The 21,811-nt window shown below is 40.8% G+C and overlaps 2 protein-coding genes across 2 annotated transcripts in view; one reads left to right on the plus strand and one right to left on the minus strand.

The window, feature by feature from the left end:
• LOC131690825 (uncharacterized) overlaps positions 1-21,811 on the minus strand; it is a 396,059-nt gene that overhangs the window by 359,465 nt on the left and 14,783 nt on the right. The gene's annotated exons all lie outside the window — the stretch shown is intronic.
• On the plus strand, positions 10,764-20,954 carry LOC131690828 (nose resistant to fluoxetine protein 6-like). Its single transcript, XM_058976885.1, has 10 exons — positions 10,764-10,863; positions 10,929-11,224; positions 17,415-17,580; positions 17,640-17,771; positions 17,832-18,189; positions 18,253-18,421; positions 18,478-18,671; positions 18,742-18,892; positions 19,456-19,785; positions 19,841-20,954. Exons 1-10 carry the CDS (start codon positions 10,785-10,787, stop codon positions 20,099-20,101), a joined length of 2,136 nt encoding a protein of 711 aa, XP_058832868.1. The 5' UTR covers positions 10,764-10,784; the 3' UTR covers positions 20,102-20,954.

A 21,811-nucleotide genomic window follows, 5' to 3' on the forward strand; every position in this document is an offset into this window, starting at 1 on the left:
GTGTTGTACGGTTTTACGAAACGCATGGTCATCGTGCAAAAAGTTTACAGTAGTCCACTTTCGGGACGAAAGCGAGCCCGCGAGTATAGTTTACCGCTAAACCGAAACCCCACCAAAGGCGCTACGGCTCTGCTTATTCAAGGTCTGGCGAAGCGGAATGTCACTGAAAAAGTTCTTGATCCAATACTAACATTAACTCACTTTGAAATTTTGCTATTTGGTTCGCACTGACTTAACACCAACCAATTGATCCTTTAATAAGTTTGGGTTCACAAGCGCAGGTCATAGCCCATGGCATTGTGGTTAGCCAAGTTACTGAACTAGGTAAGTCGTTCCTTGAGGTTATAATTATATTTAATTACGGTTGTAAAGAAATTTGTTTTTGTTGATTCTTCGGTTCATGACTAGTTCGCATCATGAAGAAGGGGAAGAGAAATCATCGACATAAGCAAATAATATATGATGCAACAGCATTAAGGAACAAGAATATCATCACCTTGAATCTCGACAGGTTCAACTTGGAAATTGGAAGTGAGCATTTGCCCATTCCCTGGGTTTGCGCATTTTTATAATTTCTTATTTCATCGGTGATACAATGGCATAGTACGTGATAATGTCCAGCATAATGGCGCTAATTAATGGATTCGGTGGTTAATAAAGATTCAATTATAAACGTACTTTTTCACATTTGCCGCATTGTCAGTACCATACAAGCTTATAGGTCATTGCTGTTGAACTTAGCAGGCTTCTGGTTCGAACGGAGCCCAACGAAATATGAAAGCATTGGAAGTGGATGATGTAGATTGTAGGCTTGTATTTTTTATCGAGAAGCTACACGCTATATTTTCGTTTAACATGCCGTTTCATATCGTGCCGTGTCGCATTGGCCTCTGTTTTCGCAATTATAGGTGCTTTGAATGACATAAATTAGCAGGAAAAGAGGTATACCACAGCAAACCTCGGTACAGCTCTGGTTTAGGTATTGTTTGGCACAGCCAATTGTTTTAATAATAGCGTTAATATGAACTGAATAATTAGCTAATAACCGTTCTAAGACTAAGTTTTTTTTACCGCGTGTTGTACTCCCATTTCCCAGGAGTCTATCAGACGGAAACCAAAATACCGTTTAATCCACATCATTCGATGCGAAGACCAAGTGCAATCGATGCGCGGATGAAAAAAAAAGTTGAAATCACTACGAAATATGATTAATAGTGCTAAAAGAAAGGAAAAAAAGTCCGACAGTATGTAACTATGTGTGTTTCAATCGAAACCACTAACAGAAAAAATACCACAGCAAGCACAAGCCAATCGATTGTTTTGCATAGAAATTGTTAGCGATATTATTGATTGCCGATTTTTCCGACTATGGAAAAAAACGCTGAAAGGGTAATGTTCCTACGATTCGAGTAAGGAGGAGGTCCTATATGTCCGGTAGATCGCTGTATACAGAAGCTAGTGATTTTTCCAAAACATAGAATTGTAGTAATATTGTGTTTATTCGGTTTGTTTGTTTGACGGTGTCAATTTCAATATTTTTCAAATCATTTTTAATAAAGCTTGGGGATTACAATATTAAGTGATTTGAAATTTGAATATTTTGACTTTTCTTACAAAAGTCGATTTCTGCTTAATAAATTTTTCCCCAATCGTCAAATCGTTTTGCGGTTTTCGAGACTTTGTTTCCTTGATAAATTTCCTATAAAAATTTCACATCGATTTATTTATATGAAGCATAAGGCGTCTCTTGGAGGAATTATTTTGTAAGTCGTTTACCCCATACAAAATCCCATGTAAACTTTAAACAGTGTGCGCAAAAATTTAGTTTCATAGATCTAGCTAAGAATTTACACAGTTGTTCTAGAACCCAAAGGGTACCCAAAAAGTTGCTTGGAGCAGAACTCTATTTATTGTCCCACCCTAATATATATACAGTATGTAAAAAAATTGAAGACACCCCTTTATTGTTCCAGTATTTTTGTAGAAAGCAAAGATTTGTTGTATTATATGATGGGCATATTTTTAATAGTTTTATGTTCCATTTCAGAACCAATAAATCAAAAAACTAAATTAGTTTGTTGCGGTAGTAAAGAGTGGTAGTCGACTAGCGGTAACCAATTAAAAAAGAATAGAGAAGGGGTGTCTTCAATTATTTGACATACTGTATGTATACATACATGATTTTTAAAGAGCAGAAAAAATGTTCGAAAACACGCTGAGCAAGGAAAAATTACAAAACAACTCAGAGAACGAGTTTGGGCAGTCTAGCCCCCGGCGATGAACCTGGCCTACTCGGATGGAGACTTCCACGGCGAGAGAAGTTCTCCCGAAACCGAGCCAATCAGCTAGGTGCCGAGGTCAATTCGGCGATTCCGGATGGAGCTTGGCGTTCCGACGACCCATACTCGGTTGTCTGCCTACTCAACTAAATCTCGGCGGTGAATCTATCCTAATCCTTAGGAGCTTCCCGGCGATGATTGCTCTCCCGAAGCCGCTGCTCGATGTTCATCACGCCATATCCGTGGTATCGCGATCATGATCAGCATCACCACTCTGTTGACCGCATTCTCCGTATTTATGTTGTTTGTCATTCTGTAGGTGACATTATCCGGGTTGATGTCCGGTCCTCCTCCCGTTTCGAGCAGCTCTCTGTACGTCGCTTCGAAACTCGGACATTCAAAGACCACATGCTCCGGTGTCTCCTAAACTTTCTCACACTCCAGGCACAATTATGACGTTGCGTGCTCGAACTGATGAAGATACTTCCAGAAGCAGTCGTGGCCCTCATGTGGAAGATCACCTTTCCGTGTTTTGTATTGACGTTTTGTATCATTCGATTGTATCACTCGACATCCTCCGCCGGGTGATGCAAATGGCGATCATCCAGGCGGTAACGTATACTGCCTACAACGATATTGTTCTGTACGCGCTCGCAACTTGTACGGCCGTCAGCCGAAACGTCGTTCAGTTTTTCGCGGTTCCGCTTGGGTTTCAGCAGTGCACTACAGACCTGAACCCCATATCGCAGTATCAATGACGAAACACTGGATAGCCGACGTCTCGTGCTACTTCTCGGGGCGCTGACGTCTGGCATGATCCTCGCTATTGCTTTCGTTTCCGTTGACTTTTCGCAGACGTTGTGGTTGGTGAAGCTCAACCGGTCGTCGTGGTGAGCTATCTGCAGCTTGACCCCGTTCATCTAGATCTCGATCGCGTCTATTGTCTCCGTCACCGAAACCTTCAATCCATCTAGTGTCTCACTCATCGTTAGTGAAACGTAGTCCGCGAAACCAACGATTTCTTTGGCAGCCACAGTGTCAAGACCCCATCGTACATCCCGTTCTAAAAAATTGGACCGAGAATGGAGCCCTGAGCATTCTACTCTGAAAGTAGCTCTTGAGGATCTGGCATGGTTATTCTGTTCAGCACTGCGGAAATGGCTTCCCAGCTGGCACTGTTGAACGGATTCTTCACATCTATCGTAACTACAGCGCAGTATCGATCTCCTTTTAGCTTCTGTTTAGATGCCTTCTCAGTACTCACGTCCATTGTCCTAATTACCTCCAATGTCAATACTTCCTTGCGAAATCCTAACTGCACCTTGGACAGTCCACGCTCACCCTCCGTGCATTTCGTCAGCCTGTTAAGGATGATTGTTTCCAGAAGTTGGCTTTGGCAGCAGCACCAGCTTTTGTATCTTCTATATTTCGGGAAACTGCCTTCAGCTTGACACTTCTGCAGCACCAACCTGAACATGTCCGGATATACCACGAGCGCAGCTTTCAGCGTCACGGTATTCCATCCGGACCGGGGGTTTTCTTTGATTTTTTTCACATCGACGTTTCATTGAGCTCGTCTCTCGGTACCGATGTCCGTTTCGTGAACCAATTAGCTCTCTGTATTGTCACAAAACCAGGAACCATTTTGCTCCCCGCTTCGGCGTGATCTACTCGTTGTAGTCCTTGGCGGTAGACCTAGCCTCCATAACGAGCCGACCGGCAAGGTGCCGAGGCTTGTCGCAAATTTTCACCACAAATAAATATTCTCATAAGATATCTTTTGCAAATGAAACATAAAGAAGCATTCAGTATTTAAAGTATTAGGCGCTTTTTTGTTAAACATATTCACATTTTTCAATTTCGGAGGAGGGGGATGTGGGATTGTCCCTAAAACCCCCCCAGCTACTACGCCACTGGCTAGTCATATTTTCATGGAAACGTGAACAAGGCCATCTACAGCATCAATTAATGGGTTAAACTATACAAAAAGTATGAGTCGACTGTAAAGGTATCTGGGGATGTCACATTAGGTATCTGAAACAGAAGTACCAACAAAGGATCTACTTTCTCCGTACAATAACCGGAGAATGGTGGGATGCCCCCCAGGAAACCTGATCAGGTTGTACCAAACCCGGAGTACGGTTATATCTGTTTTCGCTCGGCTGCCAACATACTCTTCATATAACTGAAATGAATCCAGTATTGTTGTCTGCGTTATACTTTGAGTTGCATGCAGTCGACCCATCCGATGAGTCTAGAGGTGCTGGTGCGTGTCCTTCCGCTGAAAAATCGTATCCAATGCGAAATCATGAACCCGTTAGTGATTGCAAATTTTGTGAGGCTGCTCTAACTCAATTCCCATCCCCGATTTATGTCCTTTTACTTCGATTTTATCGCACAAAACATCCGACGGGTCAAGCCTCGACGACTCCACTTGCTTCGGTACATTCAATCAAAGCCTTACCGCCTCACCCAAACTCAATGATCCTGCTTCTGTTTAAGTCGCAGAACCTGCTGCTATTCAGTATAGCCTTGGGATTATTGATACTTTGCCCACCGATCATTTCTTTATTGCCTCGGATAGCCTCAGCTCAATCGAAGCTCTCCGTTCAATGAAATCTAGAAAGCACATTCCATATTTTCTGGGGTAAATCTGGTAATTTTTCAATATCTCTCGTCAGAGGACGCTAGAAAGTTGGCAGACATCGTGGAGTAATGGAGAGTTAGCACGGTGGCCATATTCTATCATCCAGAAGGTATTAAGGAAGCCTTGGTTTAGAGGAATACATGTTGGTCGGGATTTCATTCGTGTGATGTCTCGGCTCATGTCCAATTACTACACGCTAGACGCTAATCTTCGCGGAGATTGCAGCTCTACGATCAGCCTGCCTCAGAGCTGGACGAAGGATGCAAGGAGCCCGCACCCAGGATGCAAGAGAGAGCCGCCGTGAAGTGCTTCGAGCTGCGAAATTGGCCCTTAACAAGGCCATTAAAAGCAGGAAGAGAGCTTGTTTCGATAACCTGTGTGAGAGTGCCAACGCGAATCCGTGGATTGACGTCTACAGAATCGTGATGGCCAAGACCACAGAGGGCTCTTCACCCCCAGAACGGTCTCCGGACCGGTTGGCGACGATTATCGGAGCACTCTTCCCGTCTCGAGCCACAAAACCCTGACCACCTGCACCACGAGACAGTGCGGGCGCGGCCGAAATGGTGACTCCAGTGACGAATGAAGAACTACTCGCAGTGGCTAATTCCCTAGCAATGAACAAAGCTCCAGGGCCGGATGGAGTTCCAAACAGCGCTCTCAAGGCAGCGATCATAGAGAACCCGAACATGTTCAGGCTAGCTATGCAGAGATGCCTAGACGAGTGCCGCTTCCCCGATAGATGGAAAAGGCAGAAATTGGTGCTGTTGCCGAAGCCCGAGAAGCCGCCAGGCGACCCATTGGCGTACAGACCAATCTGTCTGATCGACACGACTGGCAAATTGCTTGAGAGGATCATCCTCAACAGGCTAACCCTGTACTCAGAAGGAACGGATGGCCTGTCAAGCAACCAGTTTGGCTTTCGGAAGGGTAAGTCCACGGTGGACGCTATGAACTCATTGATGAAGACTGCCGAGATAGCGATCCAATGAAAAAGGCGAGGCATTCGATACTGTGCGTTAGTGACACTTGACGTGAAGAACGCATTCAACAGCGCAAGTTGGGATGCCATCGCGCTCTCGTTACAGCGGCTTAGCCTACCGGTGGCTCTGTACCGGATCCTTGAAAGCTACTTCCAGAACCGCGTACTGCTATACGAGACCGATGCCGGTCAGACAAGGATTCCTATTACCGCCGGAGTCCCGCATGTATGACGGGGTTCTGAGACTGAAGTTCCCTCATGGGGTCAAGATCGTCGACGTAATCTTGGAGGTTTATGCGGAGTCAGTCCCTGAGGTAGAACTAACTGCAGAACACGCGATCAACACGGTGGAGGAATGGATGAGCGCAAGAGGCCTGGAGCTCGCTCAGCATAAGACGGAGGTAGTTATCGTCAACAACCGCAAGTCGGCACAACATGCAGTTATCCATGTGGGAGAAGTCGTGATCACCTCACAGCGGAGTCTGAAGTCTCTCGGAATCATTATAGACGACAAGCTGACCTTTGGCAGCCATGTCGACTATACATGCAAAAGAGCGTCGACTGCTGTTGCGGCATTATCGAGGATGATGTCCAACAGCTCAAAGGTGTGCGCCAGTAGACGTAGGCTACTGGCAGGTGTTGCCGTATCTATCCTCAGGTATGGCGGCCCGTCATGCTCAAGAGCACTGAGGGTAACCAGTTACCTACAGAAACTGGAGAGCACCTACCGCGTGATGTGCCTCAGAGTGATATCTGCATACCGCACGGTATCACACAATGCATCCTGCGTGATAGCGAGCATGATACCAGTCGGGCTGATCATTCGGGAAGATGAGGAGTGCTTCGAGCTACGTGGAAATAGAGGAGCCCGCGAGCGCGCCACGGTGACCTCGGTCGCCAGATGACAGCGTGAGTGGGATAACTCCTCGAAAGGTAGGTGGACCCACCGGGTGATACCTAACATATCGAGCTGGTTGGGCAGACACTTCCATCTGACACAATTCCTGTCCATGGCTGCTTCCGACAGTACCTCCACAGGTTCGGGCACGCGGAGATCCCCGCCTGCCCTGACTGCCCAGGTGTAGACGAAACTGCCGAACACATACTGTCCGTATGTCCTCGTTTCGACGTCAAAAGAAGAGCAATGCTTGACGTCCGTGGCTGGGACACAACCCCTGATACCCTTATTCAGCGGATGTGCCAATCGGTGGAGAAGTGGAACGCAGTCTCGGCTGCTACCAACCAGATTGCCTGTAGGCTACAGGTAATCTGGCGAACCGAGCAACAGACGACGGGCACGGCTAACTAGTGATTGGTTAGTTGGAGCGAAAAAGGCCAATCGCAAAAAAAGGGAGTGAATGGTCTGTTCATGCTGAGGCAGATTTGGCGCAGCGACTGGCAACCGCCTAAGGGGTAAACCCAGCCACCCCGAAGCAAGACAGAAGAGTGAGTGTATAGGCGTATAAGTGGACTGCCTCATGCCAAGACGGGAGGATCGTAGCGTAGTATGTTGGGACTTAGCTATCGATGCTTCGTTGCGTGGCAGCGGAGTGATGGGTGAGCATCCAAGTCAGCCTCACACGGTATGTTAAGGGTGAGCACAAAAGTCAGCCTCACATGGTATGTTAGAGGTGAGCACAAAAGTCAGCCTCACAAGGTATGAAAACGGTGAGCACCCAAGTAAGCCTCACATGGTATGTCAGAAGTGGGGCCTAAGAAAAATGTCCCACATTGGATGCCAGGGGGAGTGACAGGGGTGTAATAGAGTGGTATGATTGAGAGTGAATCAGGGTGAGCAGCCAAGTCAGCCTCACATGGTATGTTAGAGGCGAGCACAAAAGTAAGCCTAGCAAGGTATGAACAAGGTCAGCACACAAGTCAGCCTCGCAAGGAACGAAAAAGGTGAGCACAAAAGTAAGCCTCATGTGGAGTGTTAGAGAGTGAATCAAGGTGTGACAGAAAGAGCACCCAAGTAAGCCTCATACAGGACGTATGAGCGCGTGAGCGAGAGTGAGTGAGTACATCAAGTACAGTCATCCCCCCAGAAGTAATACCGAGAGGTAGTCCCTAGGGGGAACAATGCCCAATGGAGTTTAGTCGGTATTACCTCGCGTATTTCGGTATCTGCGCTTGTGGCGACGGTTATCACGATATCGAACATATTGTCTAGACATGCACCGAGTATTGTGCTGCCAAATCTCAACTATTGGAGGAAGATCACTGACCCCATGGCAACACGAAACATCTCTGTCGTATGAATCAACAGTACGAAAAGCAAACGTGCAACTCGGTGTGTTGCCGATTCACATCTGAGCCGTACTGCGAAATCGTTTGAAGGAACCCCTGCCGTCTCGCGGAGGACCACCCGGCGCCCCTGCTGATGCTTCCTGATAAAAGCTATCCGAGTCTGTAATCGATAGGGGAGAGTGGGTACACTTGATCCCACTTTTGTTTTTTTTTCTTATAACTTTTCAATGAAATAAATATTTAAATTGCAAAATGCGCCATTTTGTAGTCAATTTGAATTGTAAGAGCTATGAATAATATGTAAATCCGAATACTATGCCCTGTCAGTAATATGAACAATTTTGAAAATCATGTCAAAACGAGGTTTTTGTAAAAACGTGTGGTAACTTGATCCCCAGCCTAGTAGGGCTAAAGAACCAAAGCACACTATGACTAATAAACACGAATGTTCAGCTAATCACCTGTCCTGGCAAATTAATTAATTAGACTACCTTTTTAGATGCACAACGAACTTTAATCACAATAGGAAGTCAACACAAGTATTTGCGGTAAATCAGTGCTGTTTAACTGGCTTTTCCAACCTTCAGTAACGTATACCATAATTTGTTCAAAGAAAAAACATTTTAGATCAATTAATAGTGCCAGGCGCTTTTTAAAAATGATGTTTTTCTATTTCTTTACATCTTGAAAGTGTTTGAGAGAGCTAATGGTAGGGATCAAGTGTACCCAGTGTTACAGGGATCAAACATACATATTGTATGAGGTGAACAAAATTTATTTTTGTTGAATGTGTTGTGAAGCTTTTTATTCGAAAAACGTTTTTTTCCAGACAAAAGCCCTTAGAAAATAATCGTACTAGAAAACATGCATATATAATTAATAAATAATTTGTAAAAAGATCTTCGAGATGGATATCAACACATATTTTCTAAAATATTGTACAACTTTTCCAAACCAAATGTTATACATTAGATTTGTTTTTAAAACATCGTAAACGACCCAATATTTCATTTTCTTTTTATATTTTGGTAACTTTTGGTTATGATATATGGCCAGGGAATCAAATATCCCCAAGGATCAAGTGTCCTCACTCTGCCTTACCGTTGATCTCCCATTTCCGAAAACTGACAGTTGATATTTTTCTCTCCTATTTCAACACCGTCCACTCTCCCTCTCGCTCTCTCTCTCTCTCTTTCTTGTATCTGATACTTAAATGTAGGAACTAAACCCTCCCCCTCATTTAAAATATAAAACAAAGAATTTGGCACCGTTGAGCTAACGCACACGTGGCTTATCAAATAAACAAAATGAATAAAAAAAATCTGGAAACGCATTTTCAAAAAAAAATAATTTGCATAATTTACATGACGGACCCTAGAGAATCAAACGCTACCATGTGTCTCCTTTCAATCCGACGCTAGCTTAGTCCTGTGACTAAGTTAGTGTCAGATTCGAAGTCGAAGATGAAACGAAGTCGAAACGTAAATTCCATAACAAATTTTGTTATAGGTTGTGTGCCCTTAACGCGCAAATATGGTTTAAAACTATTTTCTCCTTCGTGGAGAGAAAATAATTTTAATAAAAACAATTCTCTACTAAGGAGAAATATAGTATATAACCAAGACCACTTTCATTAAAAGATAAGTAAAAATTGTTAGCTATAAGATGGGAACAAAGCGCGTTATCTACATCCGTCATTGGAAATGGCCATCAAAACTTGCCTCGGTCGAAGTACAATTTGGCCTTAATTTGCTCTCAACTCTTTTGGTAAGCCTAGTCTAACTGCTGACAGCGTTAGTTTTTCAATTATTGAAATACTGTAACGTGTTAAAGTATAATAAAATTCGTGATGAAAACATATCAAATCCTAGGAATTTGAAAATAAAAGCAGTTTTATTCCGAATGAAGGAAGTGCAATGGCATGTTTATTGGCTTTTATGATCTAGGAAGCAGAAAATGAACATTACCACCGTTTATGATTTGATGCCTAAAGAAGTTCTCCTTCTGGTGATATCAGACAACTTAAAACTTTGTCTTGTTGGTTACTACTACTAGCATTTTTTTTCGTTCGCTTACATATCTACAGTTGCATCAGCTGCAAGCTTGCAAGTGCATGCACCTACATTTTGATGGTCAACTGCCAGGCGAGGTTTTTTTTTCGGGGCACTTCACAAACTGCGAATAAGTGAAAGGTGGCTTTTGTTGATTCTTTTGAATTTCAATCCCATTAACACTAACCTTCACTGAACCAGAAATACAAGACTTCATCCTCACAACCGTTGGTGATTGTTTCAATAGTACTAGGTCATTGCATTTTGTATGGACCATCGGCCATTTACGGTTATTTTTGATGAATTCGATTTAATCAGATACAATACCGCCCCAGCCCTAAACCTGTACCCAGAATCTTTAATGTCCAATTCAAGGCAATTCAAGCTTACAGAAATCCTTCCCACAAAGCCAACCGTGATTTTACAGGCGTCCTTGTTGGAAAGGGACCAAATGATCGTACCACTAGCGAACCAGTAATCTGAGTTCAAGAGTTAATCATCAGCGGGGGACAGATTTTTGCAGAGACAAGCAGTTTAATTTCGATCGCGGAATCGGTTGGTTCACTTATCGCATTACAATGAAGAAAAAAATTATACTGTTACATATTTTCTTTTGGTGGCTAGTGATCGATACTGGGAAATGCGAAATCAGAAATAGTGAGAGTTCCCATATCTGTAATGTTTATCTGAAGAAAATCTCATTTTAAAGTGATTAATTTTAGAATCCGAGTATAACAAAATGCCAAAGGTGTTTCAATACGATCACTACGACGATTGCCTGTATGGAGATCCAGAACGGGAAGCAGCCTATTGTCTTGTGAGGGTTGTCATTGAACCAAATAACCGTTCCGAAGTGTGGAAGTTAATCGAAAAATACTCGAGCAATTGGAAGCTAGACCTCAATCATGCCGCGTTGGACCGAGGAGTGTGCATCAACAACGCGGAAGTCGTTCTGGCCGAGTTCAAGGATAAAAATGTCAGCGAGTTGATTGTGCCAAAGTTCGAGATTGGGTTTCCGGTGATTTTATCCTTTTTTAAATTTCGTTTATTTGAATGGTTTTGAACTAGTCCGCTTAAATGTACCGATATATTATTCGCAAAATGAAAAGTTTAAAATGCATTCGCATGCTAGTCTTCTTGATATGTAGTTTTCGATTTAAAAGAATTCAAGGTCTGTAAAAATGTGGCGTTTCCGGGAAGCGTGATTTTGCCTTACAGATTCTACTATATCATATTTAATGTGCACATCATTGAATCGATTAGTCACAATCTGGTATGATCATCGCTCAGGGGGGAAGGGGGGCTGGGGTACGTTCAGGGTTTCGGCGTGAAAAAAACCTTCTTTTTTGCGATTTTTTTAGAACTTTGCGTGATGCGAATTGATTTAAAACTTTTGTACATTATAGTGTATCATTTCAATAACATTCTGTAATTTTTCTATGCAAAAAATATTGACAAGCGACTCGGTGACGAAAGTAGATACAGAACACTAGATTAGAATTGTCGCTTGTGTTCCCATTGTTTTCGCCTTGGAACATGTTTGTTTTGCTTTTGGTATATATCTGTCAAGGTATCAAAAGTCTATCTAGTAAAAGTCTTTGATCCGCACTTTTGGTACACGCAGAAAAATATGGCCTGCTTAAGCAATTGTAACCACAAACCGTTCAGTTGAACTTCTGAAGCTCAACTTTGCCTTCTGTTCATTACAGTCTCGTTTATTCAGCTGTGATTTTTATGCATTCAAGACCTAAAACGTCCAATGCATAAAATATACAGCAGAATAAACGAGAGGCAAACAGAAAAATGATGTGATATGTGCTATGAATCAAATTTCTATGTGGCACACTATTATAATTTCATTAGTTTTCACATGCGTGACAGATAATTTTCATGTGCTATTACAAATTGTAAAAAAATATGTGTGAAATCAATATAATCAATATAACGAATTTTCTAGGTGTACATTTTCGACTATTATTGATAGAGTTTGTATATACCGCACAAGGAAATGAAAGTTTATCAAAATTCAGTACAGGTTTAGATAATTTGTGCATTTATATTAGTGAAAATACATCAGCCAAGAATGGTCATTGTTTTGCTGCCTAAAAGAAACAAAAATGATTAGTCGCTATGAAACGACGATAGAGGAATATTTTTTTTGCTTTTTTTTATTTGGCCCATTTGACAGGTATATCCCGGAATCAAAACAATGATGGTCCTTCCACTGATTCCAGCGACAATCCGAATCTAGTGTTCTGTATCTACTGTGACGAAGCTTTTTGTAGAACGTCTCCGGAAAAAACATGATTTGCGGTATTACCTGCCACTCAAAAACTACTTTACCGATTTATTTTAAACTTTGCATACACATTTTATATACAAAAAACCTAACCCCTACGTTAAGTTTTCGAGATACATTACACTGCATCCATGTCTGGTTTTGGTTTTCATTTACCTCCGGTAAATTAGGGTAAAAGAATATAATACGCCCCACCGGGGCAAAATGCCCCTCTTAGATTCCCAGGATTCATGAATTATCTAAAAAGTAAAAATGACTGATAACAGTATCGTTTCGTGAAATCAACATACTAAGTTAGTTTGGTATTTTTAATATGTTGCAAAACAACAATATACACAAAAGTTTCAAAAGAGCTATTTAAATGTAAGCTCCCACTTTTTCCAATAGCATTACAACCAATTAGAAACTGTCGGATTTGATAGAGCTATTTCAAGTAGCTTACTAGAATATTATAGTTACTATCTTAGTTATTAGCTTGGCTTAAAACTGTGTGTGCGCGTAGAATTATTCATGCATTCACAACAGCTCATCACCGGCTAAAACGCCCCGTTATCTCAAAAACTCAACGTAGGGTTTAGGTATTTGTAACATAGAATGTGGATGCAAAGTTTGAAAGAAATCGATTAGGCAGTTTTTAATGGCAGCTAACATCGCAAATCAGAGACGTTCTACAAAAAACTTCGTCACTGAGTCGTTGCATTTGCATAGAAAAATTACAGTATTTTATTGAAATAATGGACTATAATGTACAAAAATTTGCATCCAATTTGCTTGGTTTTACTATTAATCATCATAAAAGTTTGTCATTTTGAATTTTGATTCATCGTCTTGGGTTTAAAAATTAGCCATATTAGTCGTTCCAGAAAAACCATTTTTTTTTTTCAAATGATCAGTCATAAAAGGCTGTTAGCTTTTATTCGGGTTCGCCAAGTCGATCGTTTGTTTAGGAGTAGATATCAATACTATACTTCCAGAATTTAAAACATCTTCCCATACCAAAACCAGTTTTCCCAAATGAACATCGTACACAATGTTCGCTGTGGTTCTGTGCTCATATTAAACCCACACTTCCTGTACAAACTCAAACACGCTGTGTCCTACTAAAATGCGTGCACATTTTCGCCTACACAACCGAACCCCATGTACGTACCCCATGTAGGTTCATGGCACCAATTTTAATTTTCTCACTCTCGTCATCACTAGTGTTGACAATCTTTGCCTTGTGCGAATCGTTCTCGTGTACGCACACGGTGTACGGACACGGATGTTTGAACTAGAGTTTACACATCGTTCGCATGTGTTCGATGTTCGAGGCGAGCCTGTACATCGAGACGAAGCACATTTAAGGTTGAACGCGTGCACCGAATTTTGCACACAGGTACACACTTGTCGAGGTTCATGGGAAGTCTGACCAAAACAATTCAATTTGCATCATTTTTTGTCACACAAATCTTATCGTATTAAGTCCAAGTTCTCCGTTTTTAATTTCAAAATGGTGATAGACATCGGTTTTCATTCATGTCTATGAGCTTTCCCAAACCAAATGTTCACATTTAATCATTTAATACGAATGGTCGCCATTTTGATCTTGTTTTTGTTGTTTTCTTGGTTCTAGTATGGCGGCGAACATCAATTGTGGAACTGTAAATAACTTCCGAGAACTAAACATCTCGATAATACCCCATCGACTCTGAACAACTAATTTCATTCATATCGCTTGTGTATTCGGCAGCACTGCACATCATTTTACTGCTTCTTCTTTCAACCGAAGCACCGTGCACAGGAAAAACCTGGTTCGGTTTTCTAAAGCCGAATCGAAACCGCAGTTGAAAATACATCAACACGAGTTGAAACTGATACACACATGTGAACGGTGCTGAGGGACTTCGTTGTGTTGTCGATATTGTGACTCGGTTGAGGTTTTGGTTTCTTTTATCGTGTGAACGATATCAAAACCGCACACGGTGTGCACCATTCGTTTACACTTGTTGAGATTTTGAGAACCATACCGGTGCGCACATGCACGGTTGGTTTTCTTACCCACCTCCGGTCATAGACAGCCAATTTGGTAAAAGCTGAATATGTATTACATCATTCGGACACCATGATGTCACCAGTTTATAAGGGAATTTGCTGTGTGACCGTACTCTTCAACCCGTAACTCCGGAACTGGAAGTTGGATCAACTAAAAATTCAATGGCAGCTTATAAGAGCATTACACTTTTCATTTGAAACTAAGTTTGTGTAAATCGTATAAAAGCATAAGAGTATCGACCCTGATGGCACACTAATGTACTTTCTGGCGAACGTGACTTCCAGAATGAACGAGTATTCGGTACGCATTACAAATAGATGCGCATTTCGCCTTTTGGGGAAAACTCTGAACGAGCGAAAACTGAACATTCATTCCTGTTGCAGGACACCTTCGGCTATTTATTGCTGTAACTTCAGTTCTAACAGCCAGATTCTTTTGATTTTTTTTTTAGAAAAAATGTTGAGGGAAGGTACGTTAACAAAATACAGCAAAAATGAATAAAGATGAACTTTTTAACTTTCTATAAATAGGCTTGGGGTGACTTTCAAGAAATATCAGTGTTATCAGTTTATTTTAATGTGAATTTCTCATAAATTTAAAATTTTTATTCTGATAAATGCGAATATTCTTATTTGAAAAGTAACTTATTATCGGTTTTATAAACAGAGAAATTGATTATTTTATTCCTAAAATGCAAAAAACTTCTATGGAAAACAACTCCGAAGAATCAACTAATCTCATGTCCTTTTTATAGTACAAGAAAATGCCGTTGAATGAAAGCGGGACGGTTTGTCTCTTAACGTATCTGCACGTGATTTCTTTTTTATAAACTTCCACAGCTAGTTATTTATCTTAAAAAATGAGGAAATTTAAAGTATAAAATCGTCAAAATCCCTGCTTACATAAACGATAAGAAATTGATCTCTGATGAAAAGAGATGTGCATTAGTAAGAGGTAACTGTTGTACGAATTCGATATTCACGAGAAATTAAATTCAAATACATTAAAAAAATTGTTTTTTGTGGAACCACCCTAAACGAAACAAGGAAAATCGCTGTAAATCAAAAATCGTTACGGATAGAGTTATGAGATTTTCAATAAAGTTACTCAGAAATGATTTTTCTACATTTCTTTGGAAGATTGTGTTATCCTATCTTTTTTTCCGTTCAGGAGATATTTTTATTAAAACATTTGAGAGAGCCACCCTAATTTTGTTTACTACAATATTAAGTGCATTTAATGTGGAGAATTTGTTTCGAAGACACTGAATGTCTTGTACTTTCGGTTCACAAGTACTGGATTTTGGACCAAAAAAATTAATTTGTCGCCCTTGATGACCAGATGAATTAAACCAGATCCAATAGGCGTTTGGGACCAATAGGCGTCGTTGGGCGTAATTGCGCAAAAAAAAGATCTCAGTATGTGGACAGGAGAAGATCGGGGAACGACTACATTATCTATCACTGCGCTTCTGCGACATAGTGTCAACAAGATTCATTTCACAGTACGGAAAAGATAGAATCAGCTCCACATGACACATGAACAAATACATTCATAGGTACTTCAATGGCGATATGTGATGAAAATATGGATGGATCGACCTATTCTTTCCTTCCTGTCGCTACAAAACAAAAAACAAAGCGCTGCCATTACACAGACAACACTTTACACTTATCAAGAACAGATTTCTACCTGTCCATTTTGTGTTCAAACAACTCACTACTCGAGCAAAGTCGAACATCAAAATTATAACAAGTAGAAATCATATTTTGATAATAGCATCAAAATGAAATCTTATTTTGCCATCAGTTTTAGATTTTTTTAATATGACATCAAATTTTTATCTCATTTTGCTATCCTTGTTTCTTAGAAGAATTTTCTATGTTTATTGGTAAAACAAAGTGAATACATATTTTATCAAAAAAAAAATCTCAAAATCTCAATAAGCGTTCAATTTACTCTCACTGATAGCAGAATTAGTTTTTTTGTTTGATGTCATAGGACAATTTTGCTGCTCTCCATTTTTATCTTTTAACCGTTAAAACGACCAAAACGACAACAACCTGAGTAGTCATTTGCCGAACATCACAACATCAAGTTTAGTTTTCAATTTGTTGTCAGACTCAGCTCGGGTACCGCTCACAAACGGCCGACAAATTAGTAGCTGCTGTTCATGCAATAATGGTAACTGAACAATCACCGCCGCTTCCCAGTACAACCAAATCAAAAGCCAGCGCCGTCAGCAAACGCTTCTAAAAAAGACGTATTTGAATTCATACCATAAGTGGGGAATCCAAGCTCATTAAATTTCCTCAACAAGCCGTCGACACCAAAATTTTATAAATGTAGTGACAATTTTCGAATCTGTACTTGTCTTAACGATGCAGAGGTCGGTTACTAAGCATTGCATGTATCCATTCCGTGATATATAAAGCTACTGCATGACTTCATGTTACTTCTATATCTACAAATAATCCTAAGCTTGATTGCTTCTGCGAAAAAGTTTTTTCAATGTTATAGATAATATTGTGTAACAAGGTGGTAGTTTACTTACTCTATTGATAGGTATGTCTACCAAGATAAACTCGCGATTCTAGTAGTATTTTATACGTTCCTCTGATTTGATAAAGACCGATCGGTCTAAAGCTCTTTTCCTCCTCATAGGTCACGCATCGTCCTTTGGGAATGAATTTTACAATTATTTCCCGCTATGCTATTGCAATGTATGGTGCAAAAATTATCGAGCACCACACAGGTCACGAACGTCGTCAACCCTGTTGACGCAATTTCAACGAAACACATTAGAGTATATTATATATCCACTGATTATCAGTATGTTTCAAGAATTTTCAACGTCAACATTCATCTTTTCAGTACAAAATCGGCAACAGCGCATTCAGAAATATCGATGTATATCAGAAGAATTATTCCACACTAGTCGATGCCAAAATCAATAAGGGCCTAGTCGAGAACTACGGTCTAAGAGCATACACCGAAATAGAGTATTGTGATAGAACAAATGTTGATGAGTTCCCAATCGGTAATATGATCTCATAGTCATCAAACTGAAATTGATCCTATTTCTATTCCACCGAACAGATAATCTAGATGTAGCCTTCCTAGTGATTTTGGCCACTTTAATAGTTCTGATGATACTATCCAGCTGGTATGACTACTCGTGTAAGCTAAACATTGGCCTAGACCATTACCGCGAGAATATGCCCAGTAAAGGTAGGAAATGAACGTACCTGATATCTTTAACCAGCTTCATAAGTTTTTTGTCTCCTCCAGCATCCATGTTCCTTGCAGCGTTCTCAGTAATTCGCAACTGGTACCGCCTGACATCTCACTCGAGAGACCCCGTGAATCGTGATTTACGGTTCATACAATCGGTGCGGTATTTCACATTTGTTCTAATACTGATCGGGCACGCATGCATGTTGATGCAAACTCGCACCGCCTGGTTTTTAGAGGAGAAATTCCGGAAACCGGAGATCATGATCATCGTAAACGGGTTCCAGGTTGTGACTACGTTCTTTGCAATCAGCGCCCTAGTGTTTACCATAATGTACATTCAAAAAGTTCGAGAAAGTGGTCGGAAGCCAGGAGGACTGGGGACGATACTGATCATTATATTTCGCTATATTCGGTAAGAAACGTTGGCGTAAACCAGGCCTAAAGTACTATAACAGAAAATACTTATTTTCACAAGGCTTACGCCAGTCTACGCGTTGGTCCTCTTATTTGAAGCCACATGGTTTGTACGCCTACAGGATGGCCCATTCTGGCGAAGGGCTACTGAAACAGGACTGACCTACTGCCGCCGCAATTGGTGGATTAACCTTCTGTACCTGAATAACTACTTCACTCTCGATCAACCGGTAAGTGATCAGATATTGAAGCACATAATCGTGATACCATCTATAGTATTTTCCAGTGTATGCAACACTCATGGTACCTGGCCTGCGACTTCCAGTTATCGATAGTCGGAGTTATTCTCGTCACATTAATATTGAGATTACCGAAACTGAAGCTCTCGGTACTGACGGGCGCACTCACAATTACCTTTGCCATACCTGTAGCAGTTATCTATCTGAATGGTTTCGATGGGGTCTCAATTTTTTCTCCAGAGTAACACTGATGAGTGAAAGTGATGAAAAATGGTTTATCATTGATTTACGTTGTTCCGATTTTATTTCAGAGGCCGACGATTATTGTTTTGGTACGATGTTGGCTATCACAAAACGTATTTGCCGACGCATATGCATCTTAACATGTGCGTAGTTGGAGTCGTCCTTGGATTTCTATACTGGAAGGTTAAAAACTCTAACTACAATTTACGTTCGAAACGGGTAAGAAGAGAATATTATGTTTCATATTAGATTTTTTCGCGTGAAAATATGTTAACCATTACAATAGTCACAAAACTGTTTGGGATAGTTCTAATTTGACCTTGAGAACTGTGCAGTACGCCCATTGCAAATCGTCGATCGATCTGTTCAAGCCTCCATTGCTGAAGGTCATTTTAATTGGTCTTCCATCAGATAACATCCAATAGGTAATGTTTGTATCTCTTCTGTGCGACTGTTTTTTAAAATAACAAGGGGACCGGGAGACCGATTCAAAGTGCCACTACCATTTAGTAACCTTTCCCATCTCAACTGGTTCCAATCTTGGTTGTTGATCATACCCGCATGTCTTCCAAATCTTGACAAAGCCTCGCGCTGGCTGTGCAAGCCTCTCCTTGTTCTATCCATAATTTTTACGCCGGTAATTTCTTTTCTGTCCCCTTATCAGAGGTACACAAGACAAGCATAATTACTCATTTGGTGGATCACCATAGGTTTTCGAACAACTACGATTTTTTATTACTTTTATTTAGAAGGCAAATATGTATTACCTCTATCTGTTCCAGATCTTCCGAATAGTATGGTACCTATTGTTCCTACTTTGGCCCACTCTGTTCCTGTCGGGTCAGCACTTCTACATCAACGATTATCCCAAACCGTCGGTTTGGATGTCCATATATTTCACAGTTGCTAGAAGCTTGTGGGCACTGTTACTATGTATCGGATTTTTCGGATTCATCTATCGGGTGAACAAACCGCTGACCCGGCTGCTGAGCATTCGCCTATTTGAAGTACTAGGACGGTTAACCTATGGAGCTTACGTGGTGCATTTCTTTATCATGAAAATTATGTTCTACAACGTGCGACATTTGGATGATTTTGATGCATTCGATACAGTGAGTGGATATTTTATTTTTTCCAACATTCTAATTTTTCTCCTATCTGTTTCAGTCAGTACGAATCAACGCCACACTCTATTTGTCCTACGTACTTTCGTTGGCGTTAACTTTGCTGGTCGAACTTCCAGTTTCAGCTATTCAGAAGCTGCTTATTCAGAGCATTATGAAACCTACCAAACAACATAACCGCGAAGATGGCAATGCGGGACAAACGGACGAGGATCAACATTCAAAAGGGAATGGTCGCATCAATGGCGGATATGTCTTAGAAGCAACGTTCAAAGGTTTGCCGGAATTTCAGCAGCAATCGTAAAAAAGGGTAAACTCGATTAGCTATTGCACAGTTGGTCGCATGCCAGCCGCCACATGTATGGGATCGATAAATTTTCTCACGACCTTGTACGTTTTCCCTAAACTCTAGTGTATATCGATGTGGTGAACAACCCAACCTGCTCGATGGTAGTGTTAAGATTATATAGAATTTATACAAACAAGATTTTCTATTAAATATATTTGTTACAGTTGCATATCGAAATACTCCACTAGCGCTGCGACAAATGTTTATTCACTCGTTCTATGCGTATGCATAATTGTTCGAAATATGCACACTAGCTGCGACGATACGCGAGCGACTGGAACAGTAGCAATAAATGGTAGTAGAACCTCCAGTAAAGACCACGACTTTCTTTGTTTAGCTTCTCAACCGAATTTTTCATTATGCTATATTTTTCCTTAGTAGAGAAATATTTCTAAGATAAAAATTATTTTTCTCCATTAAGGAGAAAATTGTCTAAAGCCGTCATGCGCAGAGATCGTGAAGAACACAAAACCTATAAGTAAAGTAGTTAGGGAATTTGCGTTTCACTTCGTGTGATCAGAATCCGACAGTAACCTAGCGACAGGACTGAGCAAGCGCCGAATTGACACATAAACGAAAACACTATTTGTGAATCTGAGTAAACCCCAGTCCTGCGTGATGTCCCGCAATAAAAGGAGTTCTGATTAAGCTGATGGGAATTAATGATATTAATTATTCAGAACTCCTTTGCTTGCGGAACATCATGCAATACTAGGGGTTTGCGCAGAAACACAAATAGCATTTCGTTGTGAAGCTAGCGTCAATCCTGCACTAGCTTAGTCCTGTCAATAAGTAAATGTCGGATTCTGATGAGATTTATTTATTTGTTTATTTTGTTTAATACATCAACAGGCATATCAAAGCCCCAATGATGTTGGCCTAAATATTAATCTTATTTCTAATAATCAAGTCGCACATAAAAACAATAATCATACAATAGTTACAAACAAAGAATAAAAAGGTCAAGTGTTGTTAAAGATTTGATTAAAAAATCTGGAAAAACGTATACGTAGAGTTTGTCGAGAAACGTTGAAATTGAATGCTAAAGCAACCTTGTTAAAAATTCTTTGCAGACCAGTGATGGCTCCTGTAACCTCCAGACTAGCTCAGTGGGTGGTTGGAGGGGATTATGCTGGTACTCGTTTTGTGCGTACACATACGCACCCCGGGACTCATTCATTATGGGAACAATATGAAAACGGACCATTCATCGCCACTGCCGACGAAGGTAAAAAAAGCTAAAGGTAAACATATTATCTAAAGTGACTTACAAGCGGAACCCAGAACCGCCTTCTAGCTGAATCATACGAAGACGAGGGGTGACGACTCCTTTTGAGTCCGGAGAACGATTCAACTGTAGTGTTAAATGTGCAGGCAACGTTTCGTGAAATACTAAGCACGGTTTAACCACATTTACAATTTATTTTAATCCCCCTTTTTGTTCTTAAATCTATGTGACGTCACTTATCTAATCTACTACTTGCGGGTTATTTGTTGGTGTAGGATTGGCGAACCTAACCATCGATGATAACGGGCGAAAACTTTTTTTTTGTTTCGATTATAGAGGTTTAAACCTTAAGGTCATTCGCCTCTTCGGGTTAGAAAAATCTCTTATGGGACTCGAACCTAGGTGCGCTGCGTACAAGACAATCGATTTACCAACTA

The sequence above is a fragment of the Topomyia yanbarensis genome, chromosome 3 (assembly GCF_030247195.1).
Source record: "Topomyia yanbarensis strain Yona2022 chromosome 3, ASM3024719v1, whole genome shotgun sequence".
Classification (NCBI taxonomy): domain Eukaryota; kingdom Metazoa; phylum Arthropoda; class Insecta; order Diptera; family Culicidae; genus Topomyia; species Topomyia yanbarensis.